The following is a 16,540-nucleotide window of genomic DNA, read 5'->3' on the forward strand; positions in this document are numbered from 1 at the left end:
GGGTGACGCGGCCGCATTACGTCATGGTCAGGTGATTGACGAGGAAGTAAACAACTCCGAAGACAGTAGACATCTCGACGGGGAAAGGTGAGGAGACGTTACACGTTACATTACAACAAGATTTCTTAACATTTGCAGCCTGGGTTTGCTTCTTAGGCAGTTTTGGCCACAGACGGGCTGACTGTTTGATTTTTGACATGAAGTTTGACGCTGCTTTTACGGCTGTGAAGCGCAGTTAGCTCGCTCGGATCTTACGGCCACTACAGCATCAGCAGCATCCTGCTAGCTTTACATGTGATGCTAGAAAACGGGTTCAGGTGGTTTAAACTTTCAGTGTGTATCCAGCTGTGTTGTAAAAGGTGAGATAGGAACAAAAACTTGGCTGTCCACATGACAGAGGATGTTACTTGGCTTTGCAGAAGTATACACATTTTCCTGTTGTTGTTTTTTTGTTGTCCATTTTAAGGAAACAAAAATGTAAGTAAACTGAGCCCAACTTCAAATAAAATAATAATGGGATGTGTAAAGCCATCGGATTGGGAACTAAATGTAAAATGGGGTTTTTCAGTAGGCTGTTTTAAATTTGTAAAAAAGTGTAAAAAAAAAAAAAAGGCCAACGTTGCATTTTATAATTGTGAAATAATCTGTTACTTCTCTAGTTGTTTAAGTACTGATGGGTGGAAAAGGGTTGTCAAATTTAAAGATGAAACTGATCAAAACTGGTCTGATATTTGTTTGTTTATCCCGTGGTTTTGGATTTAAATACACTTTTTTTTTCTTCAAATTATGCTTTTTATTTTCTTAATCCATCTGTGACATCTTCAGGTCCAGCTGTCCAGATGACATCCCTTATCTGCACTTTACAACACCATCAAGACGATGTCAACTGGTGCGCCTTCTCGGCCAAGCTGTTAGCCACATGTTCTGGGGACAAAACCCTCAGGATATACGACGCCCGTGATTTCTCCGAGCTGCCTTTTTCGCCGCTGACAGGTCACGGCTACAGTGTCCACTGCTGCTGCTTCAGCACCTGTAGTCAGTTCCTCGCTTCGTGCTCCACAGATGCGACCACGGTGATCTGGTCAATGGTCTCGGGTGAGATCGAGGCTGTGCTGGAGCATCCTGGCCGTAGCCCCGTCAGGATCTGCGCTTTCTCTCCTGACTCTCTCCACTTGGTTTCTGGTGCATCTGATGGCACTTTGGCTCTTTGGGATTTTCCCTCCAGACAGCTGCGAAGGTAAAATTGTTAACCGAGTATCTCTGAAGCTAAATTATTTAAGGGGAAAACAAGGGAACTTTCCCTTGCTGGAGTTTCTTAAATGCTAGGAAGCCTCTATCTTGCAGTGTGACTCTAAATGTCACAAAAAAAACGTGACAAGCATTTTCACAATTTTCTGACTTTTGATAGCAAGATTACATGGAAGATTAGTTGAGAATTAAAATAATTGTTGTTTATTATAAGCTATTGTGTTATCGGCTGATGGTAAATTTAAAGATGTTCTTAACATTAAGACTTCTCAACATTATACAGGTCTGTAGTTTTTGTTATAATGACAAAAATGAGCTGGAACATAAATGTAAACGGGAGTCTGCACCAGTGTTTGCACTGGCCTCCTGTCACTATCAGTTTCCATGTGTTAATAAATGGGAATGATAATAGCCCTGAAGTGAAAAATAAATTGCTCATGCAGCTGCTGTCGGTTGTTTTTGTGAAGGACCGGGGCAGTGAATGACACAACAATGGTAGCCTGCTCCTTTAGCCCCTGCAGTCAGATGTTTATGACTGGCTCCACATACGGAGACCTGCGTTTGTGGGACCTGCGCATGAACCAGCTCCACGCAGAGAAGAACGCCCACGACCTGGGCGTCTCCTGCTGTACCTTCGCTCCGAGCATCCTCAGCGGTGAGAACTGTTGCTGTGCATCAGGGTGTTTTACAGCAGCCTCTGGGAATAAAGGCCCTTACACATTGGACGCATACAATTCCTGCAGATATTTAGTATTTTTTCAAATCAAACTGGATTCTTCAGATTAAAATTTTTTTTTATGTGAGTAAAGAGACACCGATAATAGATGTGACACAACCATTTTATTGATCACAAATAAATAAATAAATCACTAAATAAAATGCAGATAACATTTTTTTTAGTGATCTCACACCATCCCTTGTAGAAGAGTCACCAGAAAGTACACAAGGTCAAATTACTGCAATGCTGTTTGATTAAAATGCCATCGGTGGTGTGATCTGTACACTGCTGCTCTGTTTGGACTTGGACTGATTGTTTATTAGTAATTTTCTTTGTGAGAGACTGAGACTCTCTTTGCATTTTATTGTTTTTGTCTTTCAGGGGGTCAAGTTGTGCAGTTTCGTGTGGCGTCTTGTGGACAGGACAGCCTGCTGAAGATATGGGCCATAAACAAGTTGAGCTCTGGAGGTAGAGTGCGGCGCTCCCTCTCCGTATATCTCCTCTCATTTGATCCCTTTCTGTTGTTATTTTTTACGACCTCTTTGCATATCAGCTAACATTGCAAACCTGGATTTCACGTCCTCTGTTCCTACATGCCAGACTCCACGGATGCTAAACAGCTGTCACAGTAATACCATTTAAGGCAGAATTTGACTATCATGTTGTCATGTGACCCGTTGAAGCCTGCACTGTGGTGAAACTGTAGCCTCTCAGTGTGCACTCGTTCAGAGTTTGATGTGTATGCATTTCCAGAGGCACAACGATTCAAATCACTGGTGCTGCAAGTCCAAACGAGCTACCAGTTTTTTTTATGCTGTTATTAAAATTAACTGCAGATGAACTGTTTGTACTTCACTCCCCCACCTTTCTTTCTTTTTACCTTAAAGAGACTCTTTATTTCTGGATGTTACCATCTAATCCTTAAACTGAAAACAGTCCAGCTTGCTGTGTATTTTGATCTTTGTGCAAATGTGATTTATCTTCCGCAGCGTATAAGATGAAGCTCCTGCACACATTAACTGGCCAATCAGCTCCCGTCCTTTCCTGTGCGTACTCCTCAGATGGGCAGCTACTTGTGTCTGGGTGAGAGCTCAACTTTACTTTTCAAAACATCTGCTGTCTAATTGTGTTTAATAATTAATTTAATAATACTTGCTCTTCTTTACTTTGGGAAATTATTGCATATTAAATTAGGACTTATTTTATGATTTTGGAGTTGGCTTAATGCACCACTCTCTCAAAGTAATGAGATTAATTAAATCTGGTACACTGTGAGGGTAGCTGCCATATAAATTGTACTCAAATTGTATTTGATGGGCCAAAACATGCAGCACATTTACACGATTTCTAGCCAGCTTGATTCCCTCATAGTTTCAAGCTAAATCTATATTTGACACCCCTCGCTTGATCTGAAATACCTCAGCATCCGTGTCTTGATCTATTTGAGATCAAAAGTCTGCTTTGAAATATAGATTGTTTTCCTGGATGTGTAAGTAGGCCACCTCTGCACAAATATAACGGTGCAGTACTCAGGAGCAAACACTAGAGGGAGACATGGACTGCTCTATTTCTTAATGGGTGAACACGAATTTGAGTCCAGCCTACTGTGCTGCATTTAACAGTTAAGCAATACAAATGTTTTTTAGGTGGTTGTAATCTTTTTTTTTTTTTATCTCATATTTTTATGTCTTTCAGCTCTGTGGACAAAACAGTCACAATTTATGATGCTGTAAGCACTTCTCTTATTCTGATTTACCAAGCGGCATTAGCTTAAATTGTATTTTAAAATATATCTGTCTGGATTGAATACAGAAAGCTCATGTTTTGTTTTTTGCTCATATTGTCTGCAGGAGAATGCAGTTTTGCTTTACAGGCTGAAACAGCACGAAAGGTAAACATTGATTTTCACTGACGTGGTGAGGCTTTGTTTGCTGGATTTTCACACTGAGTATAAGCACGACTTTGTGTCACAAAGACGATACTGAAATTTTCTCCCAACTTGCCAGGCAGAATTCTTTTCTGTTTAGTTCGTGATTTGATTCTGTATTTCTGTATTCTTAAATTGATACGTCTGATGAAACTAGAAATTACAGCATACAAAATTGGCCACAATATAAGATTTTGAATATTTAAAATAGCTAAAGTTAAAGCTAATGATAAAATAATTGAAGTTACTGTGATCATTTTTGCACTATTGGTTTTGTCTATATTACTTGCTGTGGTTTTATACAGACCTGAGCTCTTGTTTTTAATTTCTTCTTGCAGCAATTTGTAAATTTTTCCATAAACAGTGATGTAGTTGCTGCATAACACTGATGTAACTGATGGAAATGACATAGGCACTTAGCCATGTTGCTTTTATATAGGAATAAAACCAGAATAGCCAAGTGGTTGTTTTTACAGAGAGACCTGTTGCAGATGAGTTGTGATCATGAGCACAGACTCATTTAGCCTGATTGCAACATGTTGGCAATCTGGTTGTTTTTATGAATTAAACTGGACTTATTCAAAAGTGTTTGGAGTCAGTCTGCGACCTGTGCAGTCGCTTCATGATCAAAAGTGGTCAGGCAGAAGTTAAGGGTGTTGGACACTCATTCTCTGGATGACCAGATGTTTGCCACAACTACTTGCAAACAGTCTCAGACGGTAAACAGTTGAGTGCAGTCACCAGGTAACCAACATTTCTAGTTGCATGGAGGTTTCAATCTTGTTTTTATCATCTTGTGTGGCTGAGCGATGAAAGAGGTCTATACGGTTTCTCCGTGGCAGTCAGTTATGTAGAGACAGCCAGATTCATAATAATATTTTCATGTAACCTTTAAATTATTACAAAATCTACATCTTTAACAGGCGTTTGGGCTCCAAGTCATCATTGTTGACAAGTATTCTGACTCTAATCTCTATTCAGAATATGTGACTGTTGGCCATCAGTAGATAACGCACATCAAAAACTATTGACTTCTTTTCTTTTTTCTCACTAAAACAGGGTTAGGGGTAGCTAGGGTTCTGCAAGGATATTCTACTGGAAATAGTAGGTACTGGATCTAAATCTCTTGCAGTATGTTTTTGCCCCCTAACTGGTGCACAACCAGGTGTCAAGTCTGCCCGTGGCCACCACCCTGCTCCGCCCCTGCTGGTGGACAACGCGTCTGTATAAAAGAAACACAAAATTCAAAACTCATTAAGTCCCATGTTTGTGGGGAAAGCGATAGCTGAAACTCCGCCCATGATGTGATCTACATCAGCGGTCCCCAACCCCTGGGCCTCGGACCGGTACCGGTCCATGAGTCGTTTGGTACCGGGCCGCGAGAGTTGAGGCTCAGGTGTGAAATGTATGGTTTTCAGGGTTTTCAGCGTTATTTTGTTATCGTTTTTATCGTTAACTCGGTTTTCCTGGGTCTTTTCACGTGTGTTATGAATAAATCTTCTTTTTTTCAGTACCGGTACTAGTTTTATTTTGTTGTATTTATCCGCGACACCCTAAAGGCCGGTCCGTGAAAATATTGTCGGGCATAAACTGGTCCGTGGTGCAAAAAAGGTTGGGGGCCGCTGATCTACATGATTAAAACGGGTTGTGTTGCATTGTTGTCCCTAAACTTGTGTTTTTTTTAGAAAAAGGTAAGACTACTCTCACTCTGTCCCTCCCACCCACGCAAAACCCACAGCTGAACGATCACACTTGCATGCTATTTATACGTCCATCCAGCCACCTGTGTCTGAAAGGCAGCAGACTCCTTTCAGCGGGGCGAATGAAAGTCGTTTTGGAAAATCACTAACTGAAGAGGAAGCAAGCGGCAAGTTGAGGAAAAGTGGATAAATGGGGAAGAAGTTTTTTCATTACTTGACAAAATGTCTTCAGGAAACTGCTTTGAGTTAGACAAACTGATGATACAACATTGTGAGAGTCTCTTAGGTCGGGTTAGTGCGTGCCTCTCTTTCAGCTCTTTTAATCGTAGAGATATTTGTGTGAAGCCAGCTAGCTTTTGTGGATCATCATTTCTCAGCAATCCAGCTTAGGTTCAAGAGAGATTGGACTCATTAACGCTGCCTTGACTTTACTGAATCCGCTGAGAATTTGATTTTAATCCTTATTGAGATGCTCAGTGCGGCTTTCAGCATGGTAAGCCTTCACTGAATTGGTCCTGATGGAGAGCATTTTTATCACTGTGACATATGTAGCATCAAGCCAGAATTAAAAAAACTTTTGGCCATCTAGGAAGCAACTGCAGTTTTAAAGCTTCAAGCAGACCTATTATGCTTTGTCTTATTTCCTGTTAGAATAGTCGATGCTCATATTAAAGAGTCAAAGTTCCAGATAATGAGGCGAGGATGTGTCCAAGTAATCCCTGTCAGCTCAAACTAGGCTTCAGCCTAATCACTCAATTTCAGAGAGGTTTCTTTTTCCTACTCTTTGCTTTTGCATGAGGTCAGAGAGCATGAATGTGCTCATGTCTTCAATTCAGTTAATTTTCCTTATTAGAGGGCCAAATCACAACAACGGTCACCAAGGTGCTTCATATTGTAAAGTAAAGAAACCCCAACAAGTACACAACCCCCTATGAGAAAGCACGCTGGCGACAGTGGGAAGGAAAAACTCAATTTTAACAGGAAGAAACCTTTGTCACTTTCTCCAGCAGAAACAGGCTCAGGGAGGGACAGCCATCTGCTGTGACCGTTTCTTATGACAGCTCTCATGACAGATCTCTTATCAAGCTCCTCCCCCAAGCAGACATTCAGAAGAAAGTTTCCTTAAAGTGAAAGAAAAGGAGCTAAAACGGTTTGTTTCAGACAGTGCACCAAGCCCCAGTGTAAGATTAATCAGGATTATTCTGAACTGTGAATCATGCAAAGCTACTCTAGGCAAGTCCAGGTATTAAAAACAAGCAAACATGCAATTGGAAACTGACATCAAAGATTCCCTTTAAGTCATCGAGCTGCTTAGCAGGACTGAGATGTGGTTCTTTCCACTTTGACTTCTGAATTACTGATTTTAATAGACTCTGTTTGAGTGCTTGTATAACAAAGGTTTACTCAACGTCTTATTTTTCATTTTTCTTTTTACATGTAGTTTAAAATAAGGTAAAACTTTGTGAATTTCCTTCAGAATTATTAATGCATAGTAGTATGTGTATGTGTAATTTAATTTAAAAAAGTAGTAGAAAATAAAAACAATTATCAAGCTGCTGGAGTAATTTGAAATCCAAGGTAATCATTACGTTCGTGTATGATTCTTGGAAATGATTGCATTGATGTTGAAAATGTAATCCCGCCCATTGACATCGATGTGATTGTGTTATTGGCATAATTGTTGTCGGTGAATCATGCATAAGCTGTTTGCCTGGTAAATCTGTTCGGACACCTTTCTCTGTCAGTCTGTTATTTTTTACCATATAGAGAAATTATACCTGTATTGTGAATAGAAGCAGCGTTCAGGTGGTTATCCTCTGCTGCAGGTACGTGACGGCGTGCGCCTTCTCTCCGACCTCACCGCTTATTGCTACAGGATCTATGGATAAGACCATAAACATCTGGAGGCTGGAGGATGGTTGCGGTGGAAACGGTAGGGAGGGAAAAACCCACACGCATCACTTTAGAAGAGTCACATCTATGTTTTGATGAGTTGTAAAAATGTTCCTGTAATCTGTTTTTGTTTTTCTCCCTTACTGCACCTCCCCGTCCAACGGAAAGGCGGGAAGCTGTTGCCTGGTTGGTTTTCTTTCTATCTTTTTTTGTTTTTTCTTGTTTGGACACATTTTTATGTCACTTTAACAACAACAACAGCAGACTGAGTACAACAGCAAGCAACACTCAGCAGTAACAGGCCAGCTTTTATTGCTCCTTTTTTGCCAGCTCTGAAAAACAGAGGATTTTTTAAAGACCTTATAACCTTTATATTCTCTGCTGAGTACGAATCAGTATAACCTTTAATAACAGTGTTTCAGCTCAAGAGCATCATTGGCTCTTTTTTTTGTGTGTGTTAAGATTTTACATGTTAAAGCAGCTTCGTCTCCTAAAGAAGGGCACAGATGTTGGTTTCACGGTCGCCCTCGTTTCCTCGATCACTCGCCACTCTCACGTGTTTGCAGTTGGCCCAAAGACTTCATTGCATTTCTCATGTTTACGGTTCTTTTTCTTTGTTTTGTTTGTCTTGCAGAAGAATCTGCTCAGACTTCAATCAAAGGTGATAAGACAGCTTTACTGTATTATGTGTTGCAGATATTCTATACAAAAATATTCCAGTCCTGAGACAAAGTGTGCACGAAAGCCTGCGATTGTTTTTGTCCTAATCACACTATTCACGTTTGGTTTCACATTAATCTTTCAAACATTTATTTATATCGCTGTAACAGCCACAGCCTCACGATCAATAAGCAGTCAGCCGGACTCCAGGTTCGCCTTGCATGGAGAATATGTGTCCATTTTTCAAAAGCTGTCTAGGACTGACCATCTTGCTTTGACTCACCCTCTCAGGGAGAGCCTCGGGAGGCCGATCGAAGCTGCTGGTCAGCGATTGGTCGGAGGACGATGTGTCAGAGTGGCTGCTGGAGGAAGGCCTCGAGGGATTGGTGGACAGATTTAAGGCCAATAACATAGATGGGACAGAGCTGCTCAGCCTCACCAAGGAAACACTGGCGTCAGAGCTGCACGTCGGTGAGGAAGACAAGCATCACACGCTGCTCAGCGAGAGCGGCGCCGCTTCCCCACTCCCTCCTTTTCCCACAGTCCTAATACTTTCCTTTTTGTCCAGAACAGAAGGATAAAAGCCCAGTCTTATGAGCATTACACGCCGGGTCTCTTGTGAGAATGAGCACGGCCGCGTGCGGATTAGGATTTTTGCACCTATTTACATGGATAAAAGATGGCATATTAAATCAAAGTAAGGGTGAAGGAATGGGTGCTGATGGGGAGGGGGTGGGGGGGTTTTACTCAGCAAGATTATGTAATATTAGGCTGCACTGGGAAACCACTAAGCTTTAGGGACCTTAGCGGTTCGGACGTTTAATCTGGAGCGCTTCTTCAGTTACATAACCCAATCATCAAAACAGAATTCCCCATACGGTATAAAGTGGATTTATACCTAAGCCCTATTGGTTATTTCCAAGTCTGTCTGAATGTATTATTTTTAGTTGATCAGACGCTTTTGTTTTTTTTCCTCCCCCCTTTCACCATCAAGTGAAACCGCTCGGCAAAGTCGGAGCGTTATGTTGTCGATGTCAGTCTACCAGCTAGGCCTGTGTTCGTCACGTAGTTGTCAGCAAATGTTTGTTGCATTGCCGTGCCGTCATTTTCATCCCACAGTCGCTGTCAATCACTCCTCGCCGTGGCAGCTCGCGTTCACATTGTTCTGTTCTTAGTAACGCCGCGTGAATCCCACCTTGCTTGTAACCAGAACTAACTTGGAGAAGAGTGTTAGAGTAGTAGTCTGTTTTATCTGCTACAATGACAGAGAGACGGAGCGCCCTGACGCGTTTTTCAAAGCTGAGAGTGAAATCAATGCCTCTTTGAGAGGAAAGCACACAATGTTTAAAGTCCTTTGTGTTCATTTGCAGTTAAGGCATTTTTTATGAGATTGTTTATTTGTAAACTATAATTTCTGTGTGATGATTTCTTTTTTTTCAAAGTAAAACTGGCCCCCGGGTAGCTGCTGAGCATTTATCTTTGAATTGGACAGACAGCAGACATGGTCTGGTCCCACCACCCTCACCCACGCTCACATTTGTCACCCGAGAGCGCAGTGCTAAAGACACGAATAACAAATGCTCAGAGGCTTCATCGTATTGATATTACTGTCAGTGTTTGGGTCAGTTCAGCTTGTTCCACTTGATGCTCAGCTATTTTCCTTTTCCTTTTTTCTTTCTTTCTTTGAATCACTGCACACCAAGTCTTTATGTGCCTCTGTTCTGTGGCTGATGTGTGTCTGTAGAGTCAGTCGGCCTGCGCAGTAAACTCCTGAGGAAGGTGGAGGAGCTGAAGAGTGATTCAGTGTGTCTAGGCATTCCCGATGAGTTCCTGTGTCCAATCACCAGAGAACTGATGAAGGAGCCGGTTATTGCTGCTGGTGAGCTGAGATCATCGATCGTGTGTTTCATCATTACTTTGTGCTTTTTTGTGTTGTTTACACAGTTTTTTCCACCCCAAACAGATGGCTACTCATATGAAAAAGAGGCCATTGAGAGCTGGATTAATACCAAAAACCGCTCCAGCCCCATGACCAACCTCCCCTTGCTGACGACTCTGCTCACCCCTAACCACACCCTGAAGATGGCTATTGGTCGCTGGAAGACCAGCCAATAGACATCTGTGGATCTGAGCTGGCGTGCTAATGATTTTTCACTGAAGTGTAGAGAAGCAGAATGCAGTGCTCAGATAAATGCCCACAGCACCGTTTCAGGAAAAGGTGTGCATGATAGTTAGCCAGATTTTAAACGACCAACCCGAATCAACAATCAGCTGCCTGCTATCACACAGAGGGGGGGAAAAGACCAGCATGAGCATCCAGAGTTTTCAAGAATGCACTTAGCTATTCACTCAAATTCAACTGGCTTTGGCTGCAGCAAATATGTCACTTTTAGGCTGGATCATGTTTTCAATTTCCTCATATTTGGTCCTTCCTGTGAAATCCCTGCTTTGATTTTTGATCAGTGAAGAATGAGGAAAACTATTTTCCTGCATTGCTTTTAATGATTCCCCTAACCTCACTTTACAAATAGGTGACTATTTTGTTATTATGTGAAACTGATTAGCATTATTTATTATTTATTATTTAAATATATATATATATATATATGAGGGTCCTGCGTATATATATACGTATATATATGTATATATATGTGTATATATATGTATGTATATATATGTATATATATATATATATATATATATATATATATATACACAAAACACTATTTGCACTAACTGTAGATCAGAAGAATCTACAGTGTATTTAATTTAGATTGCTGTAACCTTGTTGTTTACCTTAGGCTGTATGTGAAAGATGAACATAGCTGCTGTGTTGGAACAGCGACGCCAATGTGGAAGTGCCTTTCACCTGCATTCTTTCTATTAGCCAGCAGGGGGCGACTGCTCTGGTTGCACAAATAAGCAAAATTCATAAGAAGCCTGATAGAAATCCTTCTGCTCTCTTCGTTTATGGGCTCAGTAAACATCTTCCTGATGACTTTATAAACTCAGTCACTAGTTTAAAGTCTTGCTGAATACAAGATGATGCTCATTTGTGTGGCATTTGGCAGTTTCTAACTCCTTTCCACTCCTCACACGAGAAATTGTGGTTCAGAAAAGCCAAGATGGTGAGACCCGAAATGCTCAAGTCCAGACTGGAGAAAGATAGTCCGTGTTTTATATTGATGTTTATTACAACCCTTTTCCAAAAAAGGATGCTTTTTATCATTTCAGAACAATTTCAGATCATTAAAACCATATGATGATAGCATGTCTTTAAACTTTGATGCTTGGAAAAGGTAAAGTTGGGGCATGCTTCCCTCTTCTTTTAACAGCATCAGTTGCTGCCGTTTGTGAAGCAAAAATGTTCCCTCATTCTTGGTTTATATGAAAACGCAACATCCACAGTTTTAAACAACGAAGTTTACTTCAAAGGCTCGTTTTAATGTCAATTTAGGCGAGTTATGTGAAAGGTCCTGTGAAAGGCCTTTCTCCCACCCACACACCCGGAAGCTTTAAGCAACATTTTATGGAGTAAAATGAAAGAATGAGCTGTAGAAATGTAGTCATCCAGGAATATTTTATTATACCACAATATTAATGTGGTAATATTCTGTAATCCATAGTATGACTCTGAAAAGTGTATATGACAACTATGAACATATATTAAGTCTTAAGTTTCTGTTTTCTCTCTTTATCCCACATTCTGTAAAAGCTCTTTCTCAAGTCTGAATAAACCAATAAACACTTCATATGAATATTTTCTCTGCTATGCAAAAATAAATAACATTTACTGTGAATACTGAAGCAGTCACTTGTAAGATTATGACAAGAAGCTGTCCAACAATGTCATGTACAGTGCCTTTTTTTTGTGTTTTTCTAGTCAAATGCACCAAGAAAAAGGATCTCGGGTACACGAAGTAATCCGTTCTGAAGCCTGTAATGCTAACAGATAACCACTTACAGGGAAATAGATAATCTGCAAATATAGTGTACACCGTACAAATATAAATGTTTTTTAAAAGACACTTCACAATAGAAATGGTCATATCCTGCAACAAACAGCGTGAGGTTTCGTATATTCGTGCACAAAGCTTTCTCAGTTTTCTATATTTGATATTATGAATTAAAAGTTGAGACAATAGACTACTCTTTTTTTTTTTTTTTTAAATTTAAATCCCTACTTAAGGTATGTCTGGTCTTCTTGAATACACTAGCTGTATACATGTAAGCAAAAGCATAGTAGCCTGAGTTGAACACTGGTTCTAGATTGTAAATGCAGTGCAGCAGCATAAATCTACAAAACAGGCTCAGGGAAGGGAGCCGCTCTCACGCCCGTCTCCCTTGCTACCTAATGTGGGACATAGCTTGTTGAAAAAAACCAGCCTGCTCCTGTGCTTTGAGAAACTACGCTCAGACGTTGGATTCTATAAAAGAGCGTTTGGGCTTTATGGGAGCCATGTGCAGAGCTGGGTTGTCTCTCGTCAGGCTCGCCTGCCTGTGCCTCCCCTCGGGGAAGCGTAGCTGGGAGGATGTGGTACCTCTGCCCTCTCGCTGGTGCAGCCGGTCTCCAAACTCACGGCCCTGCTGCTGGCTGTTGCTGTGGCTCACAGAGTGCTGCTCCTGGAATGATGCGTGTTTGAACTCATTGTTCAGCCCTTGGAACTCCATCACGGACATGCTGAAGCTCTCCACCCCTCCTCCCTGCCGGCTCAGGCCAGAGGCCTGCTGGCTGACTCGCACCGCTTTGTCCATGACCCCCATAAAGGGCCGGGGCTTTAACTCAGGTTTTGTCTTGAAGCTACCGCTGCTCTTGATAGGGCACGGGGCATCTGGTGCCTGCTGCCTGCCCCCATCTGACAGGTTCCCACTGGAGGCCTGACTGGAGCTGGAGCCCCTTGAGCCTGTTGTTCCTGCTCCACCACCCTCCCGCCTAACCTCCATACCAGCACCTAAAGCGAGCGCCAGGCCATCCAGAGCCACAGAGTGGGTAGAGAGCCTGTCAGAGCCCCTGGAGAAGCTGGAGGAGCGCGGCTGGTACATCTGCAGAGGTCCAGGTGGGGAGGAGCTGTTGGGAGACATAGGGTGATAGTGCTCAGTAGGACTGAGCCCAGAGTGTTCACAGGATCCAGGGCCGATGTCGATACCCATAACAGGTGCAGGCCTCAGAGAGGTGGAGATGTGTCTACCTGGCAAAGGACTAGAAGGACCGCACAGAGACAGAGGCCTGCCCCCAATTCTGCTCCCTGACTGGAGGGAGTGGCACTGGTGATGAGTCCTGCTGCCCTGGCTCTGGAGTTGCCTGTTAACAGCAGGAACTGGCTCGGGCATGTCCACAAACAGCTGGTTCTGTACATATTCCTCTTGATGAAAGCTCGGCGACTGATCTCCTAATCCAAAGGCCACAGCTCCGGGGAGAGTCCTGTTCGGAGCGTATGGATTCAGAGGCCAAAATTCAGGACTTTTCCCACACTGCAGGCTCACCTCCTCGCCATCTTCCTTTTCTTCTTCCTTCTCCGCATTGGCCTGCTCTGCTGGGATGTGCCTTTCCAGACTTCCCTGTGAAAAGACGTCCGTTTCCTCCTCTGTGGTTTGATGATGGTGGGTGTGAGGGTCCCTGTTGTAACCCTGTGCCGAGTTGTTGCTGGAAAGCTTCTGATGATGCTTACATTCCTCCTCTACTCGTGCCAGCAGGCGTCGGATCTCCCGGTTGGACGGGCAGAGTCGTGCTGCTTCGTGGAGATCTGCCAGCGCTGCAGCAAACTGCCTGGGGAGAACCGAGAAAACGAACAAAAGGAACTTTTTAAAAATACAGAGAGGACGCGGGCCTTTTCTCGCAAGAATTTCCTCTAAGCAAAAGGATTCGGCTCGAAGTATACTTGAATATTGTTGTACCTGCTACTCCTCTTGGCCCGGGCTCTGGCGTAAAAGGCTTCATAAGACCTTGGTTTCAGTTCCAGGGCTTTTGTTGCAAACTCCTCAGCTATGCCAAAGTCCTGCAGAAAAATGCATTTAGTGACACGCGCTGTTTGTATTTCAAATTAAATGTGACGCCGTGACGTGCAGCAACAAATAAACCCCACTGTATGATCAGCTGCGTTTCTAAGTGCCTAGCCTGGAGAGTGCCGGCTCTGCAGAAATAATTTGAGGCCATTCCAGTAATAAAAAAAAGAACAATACTGTTTGTTTGCCGCTTCATTATATGGAGCTGAGGATCAAAACCTGTTTAATGAAACAGAACTCGCGCTGCAATCATTTTTATTGACCAGGAGCAGAAGGAGAGCGGCTTGCCTTTCCTGCTGGTTTTTACTGCTCCCATCATCACTCTCAGGTGAATATTTAATGACACCAACACAGTGTGATTCTGTCCTTCAGAGTGAGGTCAAAACGACAGCCTTGAATGTGAGATTGTGAGCGTCGCTGTTGAATGTTTAATGACGGTATCATGTAGTCTCCCTGCTGGCCCCTACTGCCTGCGTTCAGCTGTAATATGTGGATTTTAGCCAGCGCGTTAGTGCGGCCACTGTAAATAAACCCCCTGCAGAGCCACGGAGAAGGAAAGAGAGTGGACTTAGCCTGCCAGAGAGAGTGACCTTATCACATCACATTATCTGCTCCATTATTCATCGGCCACACTGACCCTAAGGATGGCATTTTTACACAGTCTGTTAGGACGTCTGTCATCACCAGGGTGGGTTCCAGCCCTGGCTGCAGGCCACACACACATCTATCTCCACACTAACGGCACACAGTTATTCATTATGTCACCACCTGCTTCCAGGTCTTACAAGTACATTCTGTTTACCAGGGAGGCCTGAAATTAGATCTGAAAAGCAGCTATATTTTTGCATTGCGCTATACCAGCGGAGACATGTTCTTTTTATGTTGATACAGATAAATAATACATCTTGAGAAACCGTGTATCTTGCCTCGGCCGCCCTAACTGACATTCCCTAGGTGTCCAACAAACCTGCAGATGTTAAATAGTGCAGAAGTGGTTTGGTACAGCTGTGAGTCTTACGTTGGTTTTCCTGCGGCACCGTGAAAGGTTTAGATAGAGGGAGACTCGCAGGTCTTTCAAGCCTTTCAGCTCCTCTCCTTGCCCCTCACGTGGTAGTTTCCTTAGGGCATACTGATAACGCTGGCCTGCTTCTTTCATACGTCCCTTCTGTGAAAGAAGAGAAAAACTCAAAGGGGGTTACTGACAACTAATCGTTTTCCCACCACATGTAACATGTAACATTCGCTATACCGCACCTTGTAAAGTAAGTTCCCTTCCTCCATCAGCTTCTGCAGCAGGATGAGGAGAATGTCTGGTTTGGAGGAAGCCATAGCCCACGTAGCATGACCTGATGGAGGGGTACAAAAACTTTTTGTATTATCCTGCCTCACCTTATCTCTTGTTCTTTGGATGTTAAATATGTCACATATGTCGGGTACCTGATCGATCGTGCGGAGCCGTTCTATAGCCTTTTGTTTGATAACGGGGAGCAACCAGGGATGGAGAGAGAGAGAGGTGAGAAGGGAGTTAGACAAGTGGATGTAAAACTGCTCGTGTGTGGCAGTAATCAAAGATCTATCAAGCCGTAAAGAGCCACTGATTAGTTTAAGGCGAATACGAGCGCACTTTGAGTGATGGGCTTAGCCTGAGACGCGTCGATTCAACTTTATGCTATGTTAGACGTCGTGCCGCAATTAGTGAAGAAAAATTGTTGTACAATAATTAGTTTTGAAGAGGAGCAATGATGGGAGCAAAGTTGTCATGGCAACGGGATCTGGGGCCTGGTCTTCATACATTGCTTTAAAAAAAAAAAAAAAACTCAACTAGGTGACTAGGTTAGGACCATGTAGGAGGAGTTACCTCTTCCTCTGAACCACTGCTATCTTGTCGGGTGTTTGTGTCTTATCACAGCCTTGTTGGTTCTCAAATACTTCATTCATAACTGTTTGGAAGGAAATCTCACATTTTTTTTCATAATGTGTGGGACTGATAAATAATTCCCTTTTGAATGAAGTAGCTCTTCTCTAAAAAGCAATAAGTCAGGGCACGCAGCATTGCCTTGAGACAAATGTGGTTCAGACAACTGATTTAAGGGATCCTGATGATCGTGCAATATTCTCTCTACTCCAAATGCTCTTGTTATTACAGTAACACAACATTTGTTTGTGCTTATTAAATGTAGTTTCGTTTTTTTTGCCTGATTGCTTATGCCTCAAAGATGCAGAAAAATGTATTTTATTCTTTAGTTTCATGGCAGCAAGAAGGCCTGGTCGGTGTTGACCTTTAAGGTGTGAGGTTTGGGTGTTTCATCCATGCCTGTGTGGGTCACAGTCTAAAGACATGACTGCAAGGTTAATCCCACAGGAAAAAGAGACAACTTGCATTTGAAGCCG

General features: G+C 42.6%; 2 protein-coding genes across 2 annotated transcripts in view; one reads left to right on the forward strand and one right to left on the reverse strand.

Moving 5' to 3' along the window:
* Positions 1-10: 10 nt before the first annotated feature.
* On the forward strand, positions 11-10,733 carry LOC113020741 (WD repeat, SAM and U-box domain-containing protein 1-like). Its single transcript, XM_026164954.1, has 13 exons — positions 11-87; positions 826-1,237; positions 1,716-1,903; positions 2,348-2,434; positions 2,956-3,049; positions 3,662-3,695; positions 3,817-3,857; positions 7,420-7,526; positions 7,655-7,672; positions 8,121-8,147; positions 8,438-8,617; positions 9,891-10,025; positions 10,110-10,733. The coding sequence occupies exons 2-13, from the start codon at positions 840-842 to the stop codon at positions 10,259-10,261; spliced, it is 1,461 nt and encodes a 486-aa protein (XP_026020739.1). The 5' UTR covers positions 11-87; positions 826-839; the 3' UTR covers positions 10,262-10,733.
* An 836-nt stretch (positions 10,734-11,569) lies between these two features.
* The window catches only part of LOC113020750 (protein TANC1-like), a 50,288-nt gene continuing 45,317 nt past the window's right edge, over positions 11,570-16,540 (reverse strand). The window contains exons 25-29 of the mRNA XM_026164967.1: positions 15,587-15,616; positions 15,404-15,495; positions 15,168-15,314; positions 14,042-14,142; positions 11,570-13,913 (exon numbers count right to left, since the gene is read on the reverse strand). Of these exons, the coding sequence (XP_026020752.1) occupies positions 12,560-13,913; positions 14,042-14,142; positions 15,168-15,314; positions 15,404-15,495; positions 15,587-15,616 (1,724 nt within the window). The 3' untranslated portion in view covers positions 11,570-12,559. The remainder of the gene's footprint in view (positions 13,914-14,041; positions 14,143-15,167; positions 15,315-15,403; positions 15,496-15,586; positions 15,617-16,540) is intronic.

Source organism: Astatotilapia calliptera, chromosome 1, assembly GCF_900246225.1.
Source record: "Astatotilapia calliptera chromosome 1, fAstCal1.2, whole genome shotgun sequence".
NCBI classification, from domain to species: Eukaryota; Metazoa; Chordata; class Actinopteri; order Cichliformes; family Cichlidae; genus Astatotilapia; species Astatotilapia calliptera.